Here is a 20,507-nt window from a genome sequence, read left to right as displayed (position 1 = left end):
CAGTCCATCAGGCCCTGGGGATTTATCGGCCTTCAATCCCATCAATTTCCCCAACACAATTTCCCGACTAATAAGGATTTCCCTCAGTTCCTCCTCCTTACTAGACCCTCCGACCCCTTTTATATCCGGAAGGTTGTTTGTGTCCTCCTCAGTGAATACCGAACCAAAGTACTTGTTCAATTGGTCCGTAATTTCTTTGTTCCCCGTTATGACTTCCCCTGATCCAGTTACAGTCATGTATAGCATGGTAAGATACAGTTATATACAGTAATGTGAGATACATGACAAGGCCTCACCCAAGTGAAGGCGCTGGAGTCGAGATGGAGATTTCGCCAGACGTACACTAAGTCAAAGGACCGACCAGGTCCCTCACCTTTTCAATCTCCGCCAAGCTCTTCGGGGCACCAGAGCGGTCCCTCGCCTCGAGGGTGCAGTTAAATTCTCCCCTGAGGGCAATGCAGTTGCCGACATCGACGGAGCCTAAAAGAGTGGACACTTCTTCGAAGAAGCGCACTTGCTGTGCACAGGGCTGAGGGGCATACACGTTCACTCAATGGAGTGGTACATCCCCTAGGCAATCAGTGACATGGTGTAAGCGGTCTGGCACAAGCTCCTTGATCCCCAAGATCGGCAGCTGAAAATGTGGAGCCACCAAGATAGCCACCTCACAAGAAATGGCGGTGAGGTGGCTCATGCGGACTTCTTTTTGCCATTCCAGGAGCCACGTGGCCTCATCTCCCGGAAAGGTGTGGGTTTCTTGCAGGAAGCACACTGCATATTTATCCTCCCTTCAGAGCGAAAAGTTATTAAATCTGTGGCACAGCTCTCTGCTGCCATTGATGTTGAGGCTGGCTATGGTTATCTTCATCACAAGAGCATAGTGCAACCTCTAACTACCTCTACCTATTGTTGGGAGAAAGCGGAGTCATGTGATGACCTCCACTCCCTCAGGAGCCCAGTTATGAGCGTCTTGAGCCAGTGCAGCTCATGCCCATCTTTTTTGCTCCTGGCCTTGTCCGCACCCATGATTTTGACGGTGGCATACACGGACCTGATGAGCAGTGCCGACTCAGACCTTTTGCCCAGGGCCAGCTGGATCTTATTACGGCGACCCTGGCATTCCATCATAAATTTCCGGAGTTCCTTGACAGGAATTGTAAAATCCTTACTCGACAGCATAAAACCACGCGAGGCACATTTGGGGACAAGGTCACTCTGTGACCGTCCCTCTTTATTTACAGGACTCCAAAGATGATGACCCTGTGTGGGACCTCCCTTTTTATACCTGTGTGATCAGGTGAGTAGTGTCTCCCACAAGTTCACTCCTTGTGGTCAAGATGTGCATCTAGGTTGAGTGTATACAGTAATGCAGTGGTGTTACATTGTGGTTACATACATGACATCACCTCCCCCTCCCCAAAGTCTTATTGGGATCATAGGTTTAGTCTTTCAGGTGGTCTACGCTCCCTCGTGGAGCGCCGCAGTTGGGGCTCTGGTTGTTGGACACTGATATGAGAGTCTGTCACCTGTGATGATTCCGGCCTGTCCGGGACGACCGCAGGGACCGTGCATTCTTCTGATTGCTCTTGTTGCTCGTTCACTGGTGGTGTTGTGAGCTCCATCTCATGGTCTTCTTCAGGTTCCTCCGTGTCGATGCTGAACCTTTTTTTTACTTGGTCCAGATGCTTACGGCATATCTGACCATTATTGAGTTTTACCATGATGATCCTATTCCCCTCTTTGTCAATTACAGTGCCCCCAAGCCATTTGGGCCCCATTTCTATACATCTCCCCCTCGAATTACGGTCATGGTACTCGTTTTGTGACTTGCACTTGCCCTCAACTATGTCGGTCAGGACTGGGTGAATGAGGGACAACCGAGTTTTGAGTGTCCGTTCTGCGGGTAGCTCTGCGGGCGGGACCCCGGTGAGCAAGTGTGGTCGGGATCTATAGGCCAGCAGGAGACGCGATAAGCGGCATTGTAGGGAGGGTCCTTGAATCCTGAGCATACCTTGCTTAATGATTTGGACTGCACGTTCTGCCTGGCTATTGGAGGCCGGCTTGAACAGTGCAGTCCTGACGTGGTTGATGTTATTGCCCGACATAAACTCTTGGAATTCGTAGCTTGTGAAACATGGGCCATTATCACTAACTAGGATGTCCGGCAAGCCATGGGTTGCAAAGATCGCATGTAGGCTTTCCACGGTGGTGGATGACGTGCATGAATTCAGAATGATGCACTTGATCCATGTTGAGTACGCGTCTACCACAATAAGGAACATCTTACCTCTGAATGGGCCCACGTAGTCAACATGAATTCGTGACCATGGCCTGGTGGGCCAGGGCCACGGGCTGAGCGGGGCCTCCCTGGGGGCATTACCCAGCTGAGCACATGTCATGCACCTGCGGACACAGTGTTCCAGGTCTGAATCAATTCCAGGCCACCAAACGTGTGGCCGGGCAATGGCCTTCATCAGCACAATGCCTGGATGCTCGCTGTGGAGTTCCCTGATGAATGCCTCCCTGCCCTTCTGGGGCATAACTATCCAGCTGCCCCATAGTAAGCAGTTGGCTTGGATGGAGAGCTCATCCATCCATCTGTGGAACGGTCTGACCTCCTCAGGGCATGCTCCGTGTGTGGACGCCCAATCCCTAGTCAGGACACATTTCTTAATCAGGGATAGGAGGGGATCTCTGTTTGTCCAGATTTTGATCTGGCGGGCTGTGATGGGGAACCTGCGCTGTCAAAGGCATCGACAGCCATCACCATCTCGGCGCTTTGCTCCGCTGCCCCTCAGTGGTGGCCAGTGGAAGCCTGCTGAGCGCGTCAGCGCAATTTTCAGTGCCGGGCCGGTGCCGGATGGAGTAGTCATAAGCAGCCAGCGTGAGAGCCCATCGCTGTATGCGAGCTGATGCGTTGGCATTGATAGCCTTGCTGTCTGACAACAGGGATGTTAATGGCTTGTAGTCCATCTCTAATTCAAACTTCCTACCAAAGAGGTACTGATGCATTTTTTTTACACCATAGAAACATACAAGCGCTTCCTTCTCGACCATCCCATATCCTCGTACTGCTTGAGAGAGCGACCTGGAGGCACAAGGCACAAGTTGTAGTTGACCCTCAGCATTGCCCTGTTGCAACACACACCCAACCCCATAGGACGATGCATCACATGTCAGAACCAATTTTTTGCAGGGGTCGTACAGGGTCAACAATTTGTTTGAACAAAGTAGATTTCGCACCTGATCAAAGGCCCGTTCCTGACAGTCCCCCCAAAACCAATCTCAAGTCTTACGCAGGAGCACGTATCGCGGCTCCAACAACGTGCTCAAGTTCGGCAGAAAGTTCCCGAAATAGTTCAACAGTCCCAGGAATGAACGCAACTCCAATGTGTTGCAGGGCCTGGGTGCTCGTCGAATCACCTCTGTTTTGGATTCGGTGGGCCGAATCCCATCTGCAGCAAACCTCATGCCCAGGAATGCAACCTCAGGAGCTAAGAACACACATTTAGATTTCTCGAGTCGCAGGCCTACTTGGTCCAATCGGCGTCGCACCTCCTCCAGGTTGTGGAGGTGTTCTTCGGTGTCTCGACCCGTGATGAGGATGTCGTCCTGGAATACAATCATTCCAGGAATGGATTTAAGCAGGCTTTCCATATTTCGTTGAAAAATCGCGGCTGCTGATTGAATGCCAAACGGGCACCTGTTACAAACGAACAGTCCCTTGTGCGTGGTGATGGTGGTCAGTTCCTGGGTCATATAGGCTGAAGTGAGGTCCAACTTGGTGAACAGTTTGCCGCCTGCCAGCGTGACGAAGAGATCCTCCGCTCTCGGGGCGGGTATTGATCTTGTAGGGACACCCAATTGATGGTGGCCTTGTAGTCGCCACAGATCCTGACAGAGCCATTCTCTTTTAGGATGGGAACGATGGGGCTCGCCCAGTCGCTGAATTCAACGGGCGAGATGATGCCCTCTCTCAACAGCCGGTCCAATTCGCTCTCGATTCTTTCCTGCATCACATACGGCATCGCTGTGGTTTTTTGGTGCACTGGCCTGGCATCCGGGGTGATGTGTATCACTACTTTAGTGCCTTTGAAAATCCCGATGCCAGGTTGGAATAGTGAATCGAATTGTTGAAGGACTTGTGAGCACGAACTTCGCTCCACAGATGACATTGCGTGAACATCCCCCCATTTCCAGTTCATCTCGGCTAACCAGCTCCTCCCCAACAGTGTGGGACCATTGCGCGGGACAATCCAGAGTGGCAGCCGATTCACTAACCCATTGTGTGTGACAGCCAACATTGCACTACCTAGCACCGGAATGATTTCTTTAGTGTAAGTCCGTAATTGTGTCTCGATATGTGCTAATTTGGGTCTACTGGCTTTAAGTGGCCATAGCTTCTCAAATTGCTGAATGCCCATGAGTGACTGGCTGGCCCCAGTGTCCAGCTCCATGCGTACAGGAATACCGTTTAATCAAACCCTCATCATCATTGGTAACGTTCTGGTGTATGAACTGTGAATATTCACCACATGGGCCCGCTGAACCTCGGCGTCCATCGATTTGCCCCAAAAGTCATCCTGCCTCAAAGAACCCTCTTCTGGTCCATCTGCCTCATATATTAGTCTGGTTGCAGACTTCCTGCACATTCGAGCTAAGTGGCCTCTGAGATTGCAGTTCCTGCAGACAAACTGTTGAAATCTGCAAGATCTAGCAGAATGTTTTCCCCCACACCTCCAGCATGAGTAAAAGTTTCCATTGTTGGGAACAAAGAGACTACGGCCAGGCATTCCGCGCTGACTGTCCCTTTGACTGCTCTTAAGTACCCTATTAGTGGGTGTCAATGGCCCCATCCTGGGCTGCATTGTCCACTGTGATGGCGTGAATGTCCATTCAGCCTGCCATTGTCTCTGTTGAAGTCCTACTCTGGGGTTTATTGCTGCCTGGGGAATGTCAGACTGTCCCTGCCTGTCTGTGGGGCTCTGAGTCGCATTGATGATGTTGACTCCCTGATCCATCGCCGCATTAGAGGCAGAATTGCATGCGTATATTATTTTCGTCTCTTCCTCCCCCGCCATGAAAGTTTGAGCCATCAACGCCGCTGTTTCCAAGGTCAAATCCTTGGTCTCAGTTAATTTGCGGAAAATTCCCGCATGACCGATGCCCTCGATAAAGAAGTCCCTTAGCATCTCCCCCCTGCAGGCGTCTGTGAACTTACAGAGGCTGGCCAAACGCCGGAAGTCCGCTACGAAGTCCGGTATGCTCTGCCCTTCACAACGTCGGTGGGTGTAGAATCTGTGTCGGGTCATATGTATGCTACTCGCCGGTTTGAGGTGCTCCCCGATCAATTTGCTCAGTTCTTCAAAGGTTTTGTCTGCCGGCTTTTCGGGTGCTAGTAAGTCCTTCATGAGCGCGTAAGTCTTTGGTCCGCAGCTGGTCAAAAGATGAGCCCTTCGCTTGTCGGGCACTGCATCCCCCAGCCTTTCTTTCGTAACAAAGCTTTGCTGAAGCCTCTCAACAAAATCATCCCAGTCTTCCCTAACACAGTACCATTCCTCTGTGCAACCATTGACCATTCTCGTGGGCCATGAATTCCCGTTTCTCGTCGCCAATGTAAAGTCCATACTCTACAGCATGAAACCACACGAGGCACATTCTGGGGACAAGGTCATTCTGTGACCTTCTCTCTTTATTTACTCCAAATACGATGACCCTGCGTGGGACCTCTCTTTTTATACCTATGTGATCAGGTAAGGAGTGTCTCCCACAAGTTCACCCCTTGTGGTCAAGGTATGCATCTAGCTTGAATGTATACAGTAATACAGTGGTGTTACATTGTGGTTATATACATGACAGGAATGAGGGGGCACTCAGCGGCGAGCACGAGGAGATCCATTGCCTCACTGGTAATGGACTCTAAATCCTCTCCTGTGTCCACCACCAAGCCCCCGTCCTCCTCCGGGAGGTTACTGCTAGGGGCCAGTCGGTCAACCGCACAGGATGCGGTGAACTGCCTAGCTGCACCATCCAGCCCTACCTCTGTCACGATCCCACCCCAGGATCAATGACAGAAGAGTCCTCCCTGGGCTCCTTTGGGGGTGCCAGATCAGCAGGCAGCAGTGGATTGGGGATCCCCTCCGCCCCAGGCACTGAGGTGTATGGAGAAACTGGGGAGAAAGCCATCTCCAGTTCCTCCAACACATCCATCACCAAAGTCAGAGATGGAGATAGGGGGCCCCTCACCCTCCCCAGCGGGTGGGGGTTCTTGGGAAAATTTTTCAACCAGGTTAAGCAAATCCTGGGGATGTTAATGTGTGACTGGGCGAGCTTGGACTCAGCCTCTTCGGTCTCACCCGCCTCAGTCCCCAGGACGCTTGACCCGGCGACGATCATCAGTTTTGTTTTGTTTCTGCTGGCTCCGCAGCCCCCACAACGGGCAGGGCTTCTTCCCCATCCCCGGGAGGCTCAGGCTGGACAGCCTTGGCTGTCTCACCCTCCCGAGGGACAGACGTTTTTGGGACGTGTTGGAACCGGTGGTGGTGGACACGGGATCCAGGCCAAGCACCAGCTTCTCCTGTACGGAGGGATCTCAGTCCTTCTGCGCTTCCCTGGAGCGGTGCCTCCTTTTTTGTCCGGAGGGATGCAGAGGCAGGGGGACCTCCATGTCTGCCTCCTCCTCAGCTCCCTCCATCTGTTTTTCCAATCCGAGCCTGAGCCCGACTGCGGGCAGCAAACCTTCCGCAGGAGCGGGTGTGGTCAAGGGTTTGGGCCTTGGAGGTGGGGCAGTTTTTGTGAACATGCCTCACCTCCTTACAGGCACTGCACACTGTCTGACAGCCAAAAGACGTGGTAAGTTGTCCCCTCGTGTATGACACTTCAGTGTCCTCTTCCCACACCAGCTAAACGAAAAGCTGACACCGCAAGGAGAAGACATGACTGAGGCTCGCCCCCATGAAGCTGAGTGGAATCGGAGTTATCCCTGACCTCACCTGCTCCAGTTGACATAGGTGGGTGAGGAGGAGCTCACCGGGAACAAAGGACGGGACATTTGAGATGACCAACCTCTGAGCGATGGCCTCAAGGAGATCCACCGGCAGGAAGGTCCCACCCACCACGAGCCCCGTATTAAGGGCCAGAGTCACCGCCCGCTCCGATCCTAGGAAGAACACAGCTTGGAGGCGGTGACAATGGCCAAGGGGCTGACAACCCCAGCCATTGACTTCACACACTCCTCAATGGTCATGGTGGCATGAGTGTAGCTCTTGACCCCATGTTTTTTCATAATTAATTTAAATGGCGACGGGGCAGCAGCAGCAGGAGCCGCCATGGCTGCCATTCGTGTGAAGGTCTGCACTGGCCCAGCCACCGGCGAAGATGGACTCACCATTCGAGGGTCCCTTTAAGGGCAACATTCACCCCAAGTCTCAGGCTTGATGATCTTAATTGGCCTCCTTATTGAGCAGAGGGAGCTCTTAATTAAGGCACACCTCTCCCCTGCTTTTCAACAATGGGAGAAGTGCCTTTTTCCCTCTGCTCAGTTAGTAAATTATAGGACAAAAGAGGTGGTTCTCAGAGAGAGAAGGGGAGAGAGGAGTGCTTACCAGGTGCACTCTCTGAGAGCACAACAAAGTCTTTATTTAGATGGTTTTTTGGTGGGGGAAGAAGGTGTCTTCACCAGGCACAGCATTCCATCAGGTCTTATGATGCTAATTAAATAAGGCTTCATCCAGGCAGCTCCAACTGTCCCTGGCCAGGCAATGAGGAGGGCTGTTTTTAATGATGTGTGGGGCCTAGTTAATAATAAGACCCTCAGACACTTACACACACACACACACACCCCCACAATGTTCCGACCTTTTTGGTGTTCTTTCCTTCCCCCACCTACAAATCTACGGGCTAGATTCTCCAAGTTTTTTGCATGCTTAATGTCCATTTTACCGCTGAAAGGATGTATAACGCCCATATATCGCCCATTTAGCCACAAAATGGAAACTGACGGGCTTTTTTCAGAAACCTATTGCCGAGCATTATGTTCCCCATGTGCATAACGCCGAGAAAAAATAATATCGCCCGCCCACTTTTTTTGGGCGGAATTATCAGAATGGGTGAAATCAACGCCCATAATATCGCCCAGCGTTACTTTCTGCACGGAATTAACGCCGAGATTCAATAATACCGCCTGCCCATTTTTTTGTCGTAAAGAGCACATTTGCCGAAACTAACGCCCAGGAGATTGCCCACTGTCACTTTCACCACCTCGTACACATATCACACACAATATCGCTCATCCAAAAAACCGCCCGGAAAAAGTGGAACTGTTTTGAACTAAGTCTGGCTGCCATTTTTAAAATCACAGGTCGCTTCATTCAAAAGGTTGCTTTGTCTTCGGGGGAGTTTGCATTGACTCTGGAGTTCTTCTCAGGTGAAGTGACCATCTCAACAGACATATTTTCAGACTCTGAACTATAGGGGGTTTACTCTTGGTGTATTTTAGTGAGGAAATTATTGCTTCTGATCAATCGCTATTATACTTTTATTGCAATGGGGCCAGCCATTTCTCAGCCTGCATCGATTAATATGCAGATATTGCAGAGTGCAGATGGCTCAATGTGTGATGCACATCATTATGGCCTGGCTATTGTTTGCAACCCTTGTACTGATGTTTTACCTTATGTTATTAGAAGGCACTTCACAACAATTGTAAAGTTCAATAAAACATTTTAATAATTTTACAAGTGAAGTAAAATATTTTTTAACAAACTATAACATCCACCCAACAGTCAACAAAATGTTTTCAAGAGCAATATAATGATAACACCCCCTCACCATCCCCAACAGTCAACATTCAGCAATTAAAAAAATAATATAACAATAATATATGCCCGCCACCTGCGGCCACGCTTCCCTCCTCTAACTTTACTCCCCCTCGACGTAATCCCCACTTTCCAACTTAATCCCCTAGTAACGGGACCAAGACGTCTGCAGCAGAGCACCTCCAGGGGTGCTGCTGAGGGGTGGGGGTGACATTGGCAGAATGACTTCAGTGGATCGAGGAGAAGACATTTGCGAAGAAACGTCTTCCGAGTCAGAAGGAATTTCTTCCTCCTGTCTCACATCTGTCATACTGAATGGTGGTACAGCACCTCGGGGTGCAGTGCTGCAGCCCGGCATCGACAGAGTCGGTCGTTCACCACATTGCCACAATCATCTGCCCCATGCCCTCTGAGATTCTGGCAGATAGTCTGGCAATGTTGCCGGTCAACCCACCAATTGCCTGGAGGAGCTCTCGACCTATGTCGATGCGTGCCCTCGAAATAGTGACATCATGTCCTCATTGACATCTGCCCATCACACCGTGTGCCTACCTCACCGACCCAACCTCCACGGGGTCGGCGTGGGCACTGCACGACTCGGAGTGCCCTGCTGCAAGCCGCTTGGCTCTGCTACTTCATCCGTTGAGGATGACGTGGCCGCAGGTACCACAGATGACCCTTCAGGCTCATCATCCGCCTCTTCGGTCGTATCTTGTTCTTGTTCTTCCCCCGAGGTTAGCACGACCTGCAGCGGTATGGGTGATTCTCCAGGGGCCTCCCGTTGCACCTGGGGAGCTGGAAAACATAATGAAGTTAGTAGAAGAGAAGGGGAGACATGAGAATGCTTGCGCCCTGCAGGCATATGTACGAGGAGCAACACTACTGCAATAAATGTGAATGAGAGACGTTACATATAAGAACATAAGAAATAGCAGGAGTAGACCATTTGGCCCCTCGAGCCTGTTCCACCATTCAATAAGATCATGGCTGATCTGGTCTTGGACTCAGCTCCATTTCCCTGCCTACACCCCATAACCCTTTACTCCCTTATCGCTCAAAAATCTGTCTCTCCGCCTTAAATATTCACTGACCCAGCCTCCACAGCATCTCTGGGGCAGAGAATTCCATACAACCCTCTTGAGAGAAGAAATTTCTCCTCATCTCAGGTTTATTCTGAGACTGTGTCCCCTAGTTTTAGTTTCCCCTATGAGTGGAGATATCCTCTCTGCATCCACCTTGTCGAGCCCCCTCATTATCTTATAAGTTTCAATAAGATCACCTCTCATTCTTCTGAACTCCAATGTGTATAGGCCCAGCCTACTCAATCTATCCTCATAAGTCAACCCCCTCATCTCCAGAATCAATCTAGTGAACCTTCTCTGAACAGCCTCCAATGCAAGTATATCCTTTCTTAAATACAGAGACCAAAACTGTACGGAGTATTCCAGGTGTGGCCTCACCAATACCCTATACAGTTGTAGCAGGACTTCTCTGCTTTTATACTCTATTCCCCTTGCAAAAAAGGCCAACATTCCATTTACCTTCCTGATTATTTGCTGTACTTGCATACTAACTTCTTGTGTTTCATGCACAAAGACCCTGTCTCTCTGCAATACAGCACTTCACAATTTTTCTCCATTTAAATTATAATTTGCTTTTCTATTATTTCTGCCAAAGTGGATAACCCACATTATACTCCATCTACAAAATTTTTGCCCACTCACTTAGCTCGTCTATATACCTTTGCAGATTTTTTGTGTCCGCTTCACAATTTGCTTTCCCACCCATCTTTGTATCAGCAGCAAACTTGGCTACATTACACTCGGTCCCTTCATCCAAGTCATTAATATAGATTGTAAATAGTTGAGGACCCAGCACCGATCTCTGCGGCACCCCACTAGTCATTGTTTGCCAACTGGAAAATGACCCATTTATCCCGACTCTCTGTTTTCTGCTAGTTAGCCAATCCTCTATCCATGCTAAAATATTATCCCCAACCCCGTGAGCTTTTATCTTGTGCAGTAACCTCTTATGTGGCACCTTATCGAATGCCTTCTGGAAATCCAAATACATTATACCGTTACATCCTCAAAGAACTCCAGCAAATTTGTCAAACATGATTTCCCTTTCATAAAACCATGCTGAGTCTGCTTGATTGAATCATGCTTTTCCAAATGTCCCACTACTGCTTCCTTAATAATGGACTCCAGCATTTTCCCAACCACAGATATTAGGCTAACTGGTCTATAGTTTCCTGATTTTTGTCTGCTTCCTTTTTTAAATAGGGGCATTACATTTGCAGTTTTCCAATCTGCTGTGACTGCCCCAGAATCCAGGGAATTTTGGTAGATTTCAACCAATGCATCCACTATCTCTGCAGCCACTTCTCTAAAGACCCAAGGATGTAAGGTATCTGGTCCAGGGGACTAGTTCGTTGCAGTTCCATTATTTTACCTTGTACTAGTTCATTAGTGATAGTGATTGTATTTAGTTCCTCCCTATTATAGCCCCTTGATTATCCACTATTGGGATGTTTTTAGCGTCTTCTACCATGAAGTCCGATACAAAATATTTGTTCAACATTGCTGCCATTTCCCTGTTCTCCATTATTAATCACCCAGTCTCATCCTCCATGATTAACATGAGAGTACAGAAGAATACAGAAGCTGCATGCATAACATTACAGCATTCATATATTATAATCAAATGCATTAAATTACTTTAAATTTCCACTGGTTTACACATTACTCATGTGGCGCAGCAACGGGATCTGCACCACCGCGGGTGGCAGAACGATTATGTGTGCCTCTTAAGGCTGCGGCACGCTCCTCCTGATCGGTCATAGTGTGGTCACTAGGCCCTCCTCCGCTCTGTCTGATTCTTAGATATCTTCCTCTGCAAACGTGAAAAGAGCATGGCATAAGCTAATTGCCTAGGTACTATTATGGAAACACAACAGATATTGTAATCCACAATTAGACACCCCACATGCTATTCATTGTTGACCTTATATGCTAATACGGTTTGTATTCAATGGATGCATGGTTATAACATCTACGTTCAGAGAAAATATTTAATAAATCGTGTTTAGAAACTAATGCTTGACACCAACCCTCTCGCATACAATCTCCAGGAAAAGCCCCATGCACGGGCCGTTCCATTTGGCATCTGATGGGAGGGAGGTGGTTTATTGGAATCGATAGAGGTCCCCGAGGGGTGAATCAGGATCTCAGTTAAACTGGTGAGCTCGGCAATGGAAGGACCATGAGAGGAGGGCACGCCGTGTCCCTGGGCTGTACTCGGAGACCTCCGTGTGTCTGGAGTTAATGTCCCAAAGTGTCCCAGGGCATACAGTGAGCCAGAGCAGGTCTCCCCTAGTCCAGGCTGGGTCACTGTGACTGACAGCAGCCGGAGAGAAGCTGACCGGACCCCTCAGTACTCAGTTGTGCCCCCATCCATCAACCTAACCAAAAAGGAGATGGTGCCCAAGTTAAAGAGTTGTTCACAGCACACAAATGGCGATATCATTTAATAATTCTTCTAAACTAAAGTGGTAGAAATGCCGAGTGTTTGCGGTCTGTCTGTTTCCAGTCATTCCTTTGGCCACAATTTTTGATCAAAGTGTTTAAATAATAATTAATACTGTCGATTAAGTTTAAGGCATCTCAGCAACATTGGAGTAAAAGGGCGCATGTTCCGATCTCAGTCCACAACAGCTACCCACGATTACCCAGCTTAATTACAATCCAGCAGATTTACATTCTAATTAATGAGCCAGTGCATCATTACAATTATAAATGTAATAATTTAATACTTACTCTTTTGGATCAAACAAGACTGTTCCAGCGCTTGCGGCACTGGTCTGCCTCTTGTCTATTATGTGCGACCGATGACACTATTGCAGCAATATCCACCTATATTCACTGGTATATCTGGGGCGGAGATTTCCCACGCTCACCTCGGGCTAATTGGCCCCACCGAGTCTCCACCTCGTGGACTAAGGCCTCATTCGCCCTTCGGAGAAGGCTTTCACCCTCCTCCCTGCAATCTCTTCAACACTCTCCTGACTCCTTATGCTCCATCTCCATGTTATCTGATTATCAATTCCTTCAAATGCAACGCCACACAAACATTTCTTCTCTCCCTCCCTCTCTTTGCCATCTGAGCATGCGCAGATGACCCCTGGCCTCCCGAATCACGGGAAAGGTTCTTTGCCTGAAAAAAAATGTGCATGCGCAGAACAGCTGTTGCTAGCCTTGCATGACTGAATACATCGTTATCACCCATTTCACATTGCTAAGGCTATCGCCCAAATTAAAAAGGCAAAACTAGCGGTTTGTAAATAATCCAGCGATCCTGAAAAATAAAAGAAGCACTAACACCGGAAATATCGGCCATATTTGGCCGATAGCGATCATAGTGGAAAGTCTAGCTCTATATCTTTATTTAGCCCTGGCCACCATAAGTAATTGCATGCAAAACTCTTGGTCAAGCACCTTCCCGGGTGCTGGTCATGAAGATCGCCTAACAATTTGGACCTGAACTTACTTGAGATAACTACTCTTGTACCCCACATGATACAATCTTTATCCACTGATAATTCATTCCTACGAATGAAGTATGGATGAATATCTTTCTTTGATATCTAGTTTGGCCAGCCATTTGCTATGTAATCATATACCTTTGACATAACTGGTTCACGTTTGGTTGCACTACCAATCTCTTCAGGTGTGACTAGCAATTCATCAATGTATGAAAAATAGAAGACTTCTTCCCTATATGGTGTAACTTGTGATGCGGATGACAACCTGGACAATCAGCATTACTGTGATTAGCTGATTGTCTGTATTCAATGTCATACTTATATGCTGACAAAATCAAAGCCCATTTCTGCATTCGGCTGCAGCTAAGGTTGGAACTATAGACTTTGGATGGAGGATTGCTGTCAGGTACTTATGGTCAGTAATGATGGTAAACTTACAACCATACAAGTATTTGTGGAACTTGTTAACCCCAAAAATCAACGTCAATTTTTCCCTTTCAATCTGCGCATAATTACACTCACTGGCACTGAGAGTGCATGAGGGAAAAGCAATTGGTCCCTCCACCCCACTATAAGAACATAAGAAATAGGAACAGGAGTAGGCCATACAGCCCCTCGAGCCTGTTCCACCATTCAATAAGATCATGGCTGATCTGATCATTGACTCAGCTCCACCTCCCCGCCCGCTCCCCATAACCCCTTATCCCCTGATCGTTTAAGAAACTGTCTATTTCTGTCTTAAATTTATTCAATGCTCCAGCTTCCACAGCTCTCTGAGGCAGTGAATTCCACAGATTTCCAACCCTCTGAGAGAAGAAATGTCTCCTCATCTCTGTTTTAAATGGGCAGCCCCTTATTCTAAGATTATGCCCTCTAGTTCTAGTCTTCCCCCATCAGTGGACACATCCTCTCTGCATCCACCTTGTCAAGCCCCCTCATAATCTTATATGTTTCGATAAGATCACCTCTCATTCTTCTGAATTCCAATGAGTAGAGGCCCAACCTACTCAACCTTTCCTCATAAATCAAACCCCTCATCCCCGGAATCAACCTAGTGAACCTCCTCTAAACTGCCTCCAAAGCAAGTATATCCTTTCGCGAATATGGAAACCAAAACTGCACGCAGTATTCCAGATGTGGCCTCACCAATACCTTATATAGCTGTAGCAAGACTTCCCTGCAATACTCCATCCCCTTTGCAATAAATGCACTATATAGTACATGCTAGATCACTGCCCCAACTTCGTACGGAGATGTGTCACATGCTAGCTTGATCTCCTTAGATATGTCATAGTGAACGAACATGGTACTCTCTACCAATTGGCTTTTACACTCTTTGAATGCTGTGTCGCATTCTTCTGACCACTTCCAATGGACCTGTTTTTTCAGCAGCTCCTTCAGTGGATGTGACACTATAGCCAAATTTGGTAGGAACTTCCCATAATACTTCAAAAGTCCCCAAAAAGATCGAAGTACAGTGACATTTTTGGGAGTAAGTGCATTTCTGATTGCATCCAGCGTTCCCTTGGTTGGACGTAAACCATCTTTGTCTACTCTGTGCCCTAAGTACTTCACTGAGTTTTGAAATAATTCACACTTGTGAGCGGTCATTCGTACTCTGTGCTTCCCTAACTGTTTGAGTATTTCGTTCAACACGTTATTATGGATTTGCCTGTTTGTTGCCAAATGAGTATGTCATCTAAATAACATACTACCCCTTCGATGCCTTGCAAAATCTGGTTCATCACCCCATGAAATATGGTGGGGGCGGAAGACACACCAAATTATAGCCCATTATATTGATATAGACCTAGATGAGTATTTATAGTCAAGCATGATTTGGACTCCTCATCTAGTACAAGTTGTAAGTAGGCATTTGTGAGACCTAACTTTGAGAAGATCTGACCACCTGTCAGCGTTGTGAACAAATCTACATTTGGCAATGTATTGGGTAGATTACCCTCTAGAACCTGGTTTATGGTTACTTTATAATCACCACACAAGCTTACCTTACCATCTGATTTAGGTACAATAACAATGGATGTAGCCCAATTACTGAGATCTATCTGAGAGATAATGTTCTCAGTTTCTAGTCTTTTGAGTTCTTGCTCAACTTTCTCCTTGAGTGAGTATAGTACGGGACATGGCTTGCAGTAAACTGGTCCAGCGTTCTTCTGTACTGTGACACTCGCCTTAAAACCTTGGATCGGTCTGCCTGTTTAACGGAACACCTTCGGATGCTGCTTGATGACATCATCCTTCGATGCAAATCTTGTTTCAACATGAAAATTCTCATTCCAATCCAGCTTCAGTGATCCCAACCAATTTTTACCTATTAAGGCAGGCTTGTCTCCTGCCACTATCAAGCTCTGAAACTGATCATTGTATTTCACCGGTACGGTGATATGTCCTACAACAGGGATTTGTTCTCCTGAGTAGCCTCACAGCTCAGTCTTAGACTTCTCCAGTGGAAAATCACTCAACTTGTCGAGATTTAGCGATTCTGGTAATACGCTCACGGATGCGCCAGTGTCGATTCCCACATGTATCCTGGTTCCTGCAACGTCCTGATACTTTGTGAATCGTTGTTAGGTACCCTTGTGCTCCTGATGATATGTATCTCCAGAACGTCCTCATTCTGTTGCTTTTCTTCAATGCTATGTGGTCTCTGTTGATTTCTACTTATATTGGACTGTTCAGCCATCAAAGAACTCACTTTGGGAGTGGAAGCAAGTCTTTCTCGATTCTGAGGGACTGCCTATGATGATGATGACTTATAGCCTTGAACATCGGTTTACTTGAGTTGGCATGCTTTTGCAAGATGTCCGGTTTTCTTGCAGAAGAAACACTTTGCCTTCACATATGGACAGCTTTGAGCGAGGTGTTGTTCAAGACACCGATAACGTGACTTTAATGCACTGTTACCGTGGCCAGTTGCTGAGGCCTTGGGTCCCAACTATATTTTACTTTTAACCTGCTGGCGATTTACCTCGATTATCTGATGACTGGAAATGACGCAAAATTCTTAGGAATACTGGTCGGCCATGTCCATCGACATAGCAGTCTGACAAGCTAAATTAAAAGTCAAGTTAGGGGGTTGTCAACAACTTTCTTCTGATTGCTTCATTTTTCATCCCACAAACAAAGCGGTCACGCAATGCTTGGTCCTGAAAGTTTGCAACATTACAGCTACAATGTACTCACTATTACCCTTGTCAATTGATTGATCTTGTATTCCAAAATGATAACTTTCAACAATTTCTAGGGGCTCAGGACTATAGTGCTGGAATCTCCATCAGTGATGTGTCCTTTGGCTTGACAGGAACAAGCACATTTTTCAGCGTTCATACAGCTCGGGGCCTGCTACAGTGAGGAAAATAGCCTGTTTTCTTTCTAACACAACCCGGTTATGGTTTTCATCATTGGGGACTTTGATGATACTTTTCGCGGTGAAAATCATTTCTAGCCGCTCCATATACACTCCGAAAATATCTCAGTCACGATGGAACTCACCCAAGCACCCAATTATTCTCACAGGTGCAGCCATCTGGACTTGACAGTTCAGCTAAGTGTGCTTGTAATTTACCTTGGATTTTTAGCTGTTCTGCAAAACAAAGAATCTCTCAAAGTATCTCTGTCGGTTGGCTGAATCATCTACCAACAAATATTTCAGCTAGGGAATGCAATTATCCTATCCACATTCGCCAATGTGATATATTTTTTATGACATGACAAACACATAGGGGTAGAAATTGCCCCCCGCCCGAAACGGAGCATACACACCCCGTTTGAATATTTTTTAACTGCAGCTGCGATTCAGGTCATCTCTTGAGCGACATTCTGATCTTTGTTGTTTTTTTTCCCTTGGATCCAGAAGTCACTCTTAATGGGGGTGGTGACAACACTTGAGGGGTGGATACGCGTTGGTGGCAGCAGCTTGAGGGTTTGAAGTTGGGGGCGGTACGGAGTGACCTCCGCGATGACATCATCACGGCGCCACGTCACCACGGCTCTCCCCTTCATTTAAAGGGGAGAGCCTCCGTGATTTTAAAACTTTGGTCCATTGGGCCACCAGGGAAGGTTTCGGCCGGGCCAGCCAAATCCGGGGACATAATTGCTGGGCCAACATGGCAGTCAGCCGACCAAAAAAAAATGATGGCAGCCATTTAAGGGCAGCTACACTGCCTTTGCAGAAGGCCACAGCCTCACTAGACCACCAGAAAAAAAGATTTCCAGAGTGGAATGTTGATTTCCCATTCACCCATCTCCTCATACTTTTCAAGGAATGCATGAAAATGCATACAGTAACATACTGGTCAAAACACGCTGCTGTCCTAATATATGCACAGTGCTTTTATACTGTATGGGAGTATGTGTGCGAAGTGAGCTGTTGCTGCCTGACGACATGTGATCTTATTAAAAATCACCATATGATGCTGCCCTTCACATGGTTCTGAGATTGCAGATCCAGATGTGCCTTATTCCAGCAGGCAGTAGAATATGTATCACTGATCTGTTTATTATTTTTTGTAGATGTGGCTAGTGCTGGATTCTCAAATCACTGATGCAGCTAATGGAGCAAAGGACAATGTGAAGTTTCTGATGGCATTGGAGAGAGTCTGTGAACCACTTTACAATTCTGATCCGGTAAGTTTTTAACAGAATTTTTGTTATCTATAACATTGATATACCATGAGGTAAATTTCACAGTGATCAGCTGGAGGAGGGTGGACTACTTGGCAGCTGGTTTATGGTGCATCTAATTTTCAAAGGTTTGATTTTCACTGCGCAAGGACATTGTAGATTAATAGAAGTAGGAGGAGGCCATAGGGCCTCTCAAACTTGCTCTGCCATTCAATAAGTTTATGGCTGATTTTCGACCTCAACTCCACTTTTCTGTCCGATCCCCATATTCCTTGATTCCATTAGTCCAATAGTCTATTGATATTGGCTTTAAATATACTCAACGACTGAGCATCCACAGCCCTCTGGGGTAGAGAATTCCAAAGATTCAAAACCCTCTGAGTGAAGAAATTTCACCTCATTTCAGTTTTAAATGGCCAACGCCTTACCCTTAATTCTAGACTATCCAGTCAGGGTAAACAGCCTCTCAGCATTTACATAAGAACATAAGAACTAGGAGCTGAAGTAGGCCATTTGGCCCTTGTAGCCTGTTCCGCCATTTAACAAGATCATGGCTGATCTTTTATCACAACTTCACCTTCCTTCACTATCCCTTCGTTATTTGTTATTTGTTGTCATTGTCCTTTGCTGTATTGGCTTAATTTACCCTGTCAAGCTCTCTCAGAATTTTTAAAGTTTCAATGAGATCACCTCTCTTTCTTCTAAACTCCAGAGAGTATAGGCCAATTCTAGTCAATCTCTCCTCATAGGACAACCCTTTCATCCCAGAAATCAATCTAGTGAACCTTTGTTTCACTGCCTCTAAGGCACAGCGACCAAAACTGTACACGGTACTCCAGGTGTGGCCTCACCAAAGCATTATACACTTCCAGCAAGACTTTCTGACTCTTGTATGCCAACCCCTTTGCAATAAAGGCCAACATACCATTTGCCTTCCTAATTGCTTGCAGTACCAGCATGTTAACTTTCTGTGTTTCATGTACAAGGACACCCAAATCCATCTGAACACCAACATTTGATAGTTTCTCAGCATTTAAAAAATATTCTTTTTTCTATTCTTCCTATCAAAATGAATAACCTCACAGTTCCTCATATTGTGTCCTCACTGCTTACTTTCCCTCCTAGCTTTGTATCATCAGCAAACTTGGATACATTACTCTTGGTCCCTTCATCTCAGCGAATAATATAGACTGTAAATAGCTGAGGCCTAAGCACTGATCCTTGCGGCACCCCACTAGTAACAGCCTGCCAACCAGAAAATGACACATTTATTTCTACTTGTGTTTTCTGCCTTTAACCAATCCTTTGTCCATGCTAATATATTAGCCCCAACCACATGAGACCTTATCTTGTGTAACAACCTTTCATGTGGCACCTTATCGAAGGCCTTTTGAAAATCCAAATATACTACATCCACCGGTTTCCCTTTATCTACGCTGCTAGTTACATCATCAGAACACTTTTAATAGATTTGTTAAACATGATTTCCCTTTCATTAAACCATGTTGACTATTTTCTAAGTGCCCTGTAACCACTTCCTCATTACTGATTTCGGGCTATCTAGCCTGTAGTTCCCTGTTTTCTCTCTCCCTCCTTTCTTGAATAGCAGTGTTACACTTACTAACTCCCCCTTCACTGAGAGGATGGTGTGATCAAACTTATCAAAGGCTGCAGACAGGTTGAGAAGGCTGAGGAGGGATACTTTACCATGGTTACAGTCACATAGGATTTAGCGTATTAGGAGATGAGCCAATCATCGCTGAATACCCAGTCTTTTACCTGAGCTTGTATCCATGGCATTTATGTGACTGATCCAGTTTAGTTTCTGGTCAATGGTAAACCCTAAATGTTGATGATGGGAGACCTGGCAATGGAAATCCATTGAATGTCAAGATGGTGTGGTTATGTTCTCTTGTTAGAGAAGTTCATTGCCTGGCACTTGTGTCGGGTGAATGTTACATGCCACTAATCAGCCCTACCCTGGATGTTGTCCAGATCTTTCTGCTTGTAAGGACCGACTGCTTCGTTAACTGAGGAAGTGCAAATGGAGCTGATCACAACCCTGAATCTCTTATGATGGAGGGAAGGTCATTGATTAAGTAGCTAAATATAGTTGGGACAAGTATGCTGCCCTGTGGAACTCCTGCTGCAATGTCCTGCGGCTGAGATTGTTGGCCTCAAACGACCACAGCCATCTTCAGAGATATGACTCCAGCCAATGGAGAATTTCCTCCATGACTCCCATTAACTTCAGTTTTACAAGGGCTACTTGGTGCCATATTCGATCAACAGCTGCCTAGATTTTAAAGGCACCCACTCTTACCTCACCGCTGGACTACAGCTCTTGTGTCCATGTTTAGACCAAGACCGTTATGAGGTCTGGAGCCAAGTGGTCTTGGCGGAACCCAAACTGAGCACTAGTGAATAGGTTATTGGTGAGTAAATGCTGTTGGATAGTACTCTTGACAATTCATTCCATCACTTTGCTGATGTTTGGGAGCAGG

General features: G+C 46.8%; 1 protein-coding gene across 1 annotated transcript in view; it reads left to right on the top strand.

Moving 5' to 3' along the window:
- Window positions 1-20,507, top strand: part of LOC139266712 (dynein axonemal heavy chain 8-like) — a 2,132,242-nt gene that overhangs the window by 410,838 nt on the left and 1,700,897 nt on the right. The window contains exon 9 of the mRNA XM_070884298.1: window positions 17,893-18,006. Within this exon, the coding sequence (XP_070740399.1) occupies window positions 17,893-18,006 (114 nt within the window). The remainder of the gene's footprint in view (window positions 1-17,892; window positions 18,007-20,507) is intronic.

The sequence above is a fragment of the Pristiophorus japonicus genome, chromosome 7 (genome assembly GCF_044704955.1).
Source record: "Pristiophorus japonicus isolate sPriJap1 chromosome 7, sPriJap1.hap1, whole genome shotgun sequence".
Taxonomy (NCBI): Eukaryota; Metazoa; Chordata; class Chondrichthyes; family Pristiophoridae; genus Pristiophorus; species Pristiophorus japonicus.
The sequence above is the reverse complement of the archived record's forward strand: the minus strand, read 5'-3'. Positions and strand labels throughout refer to the sequence as shown.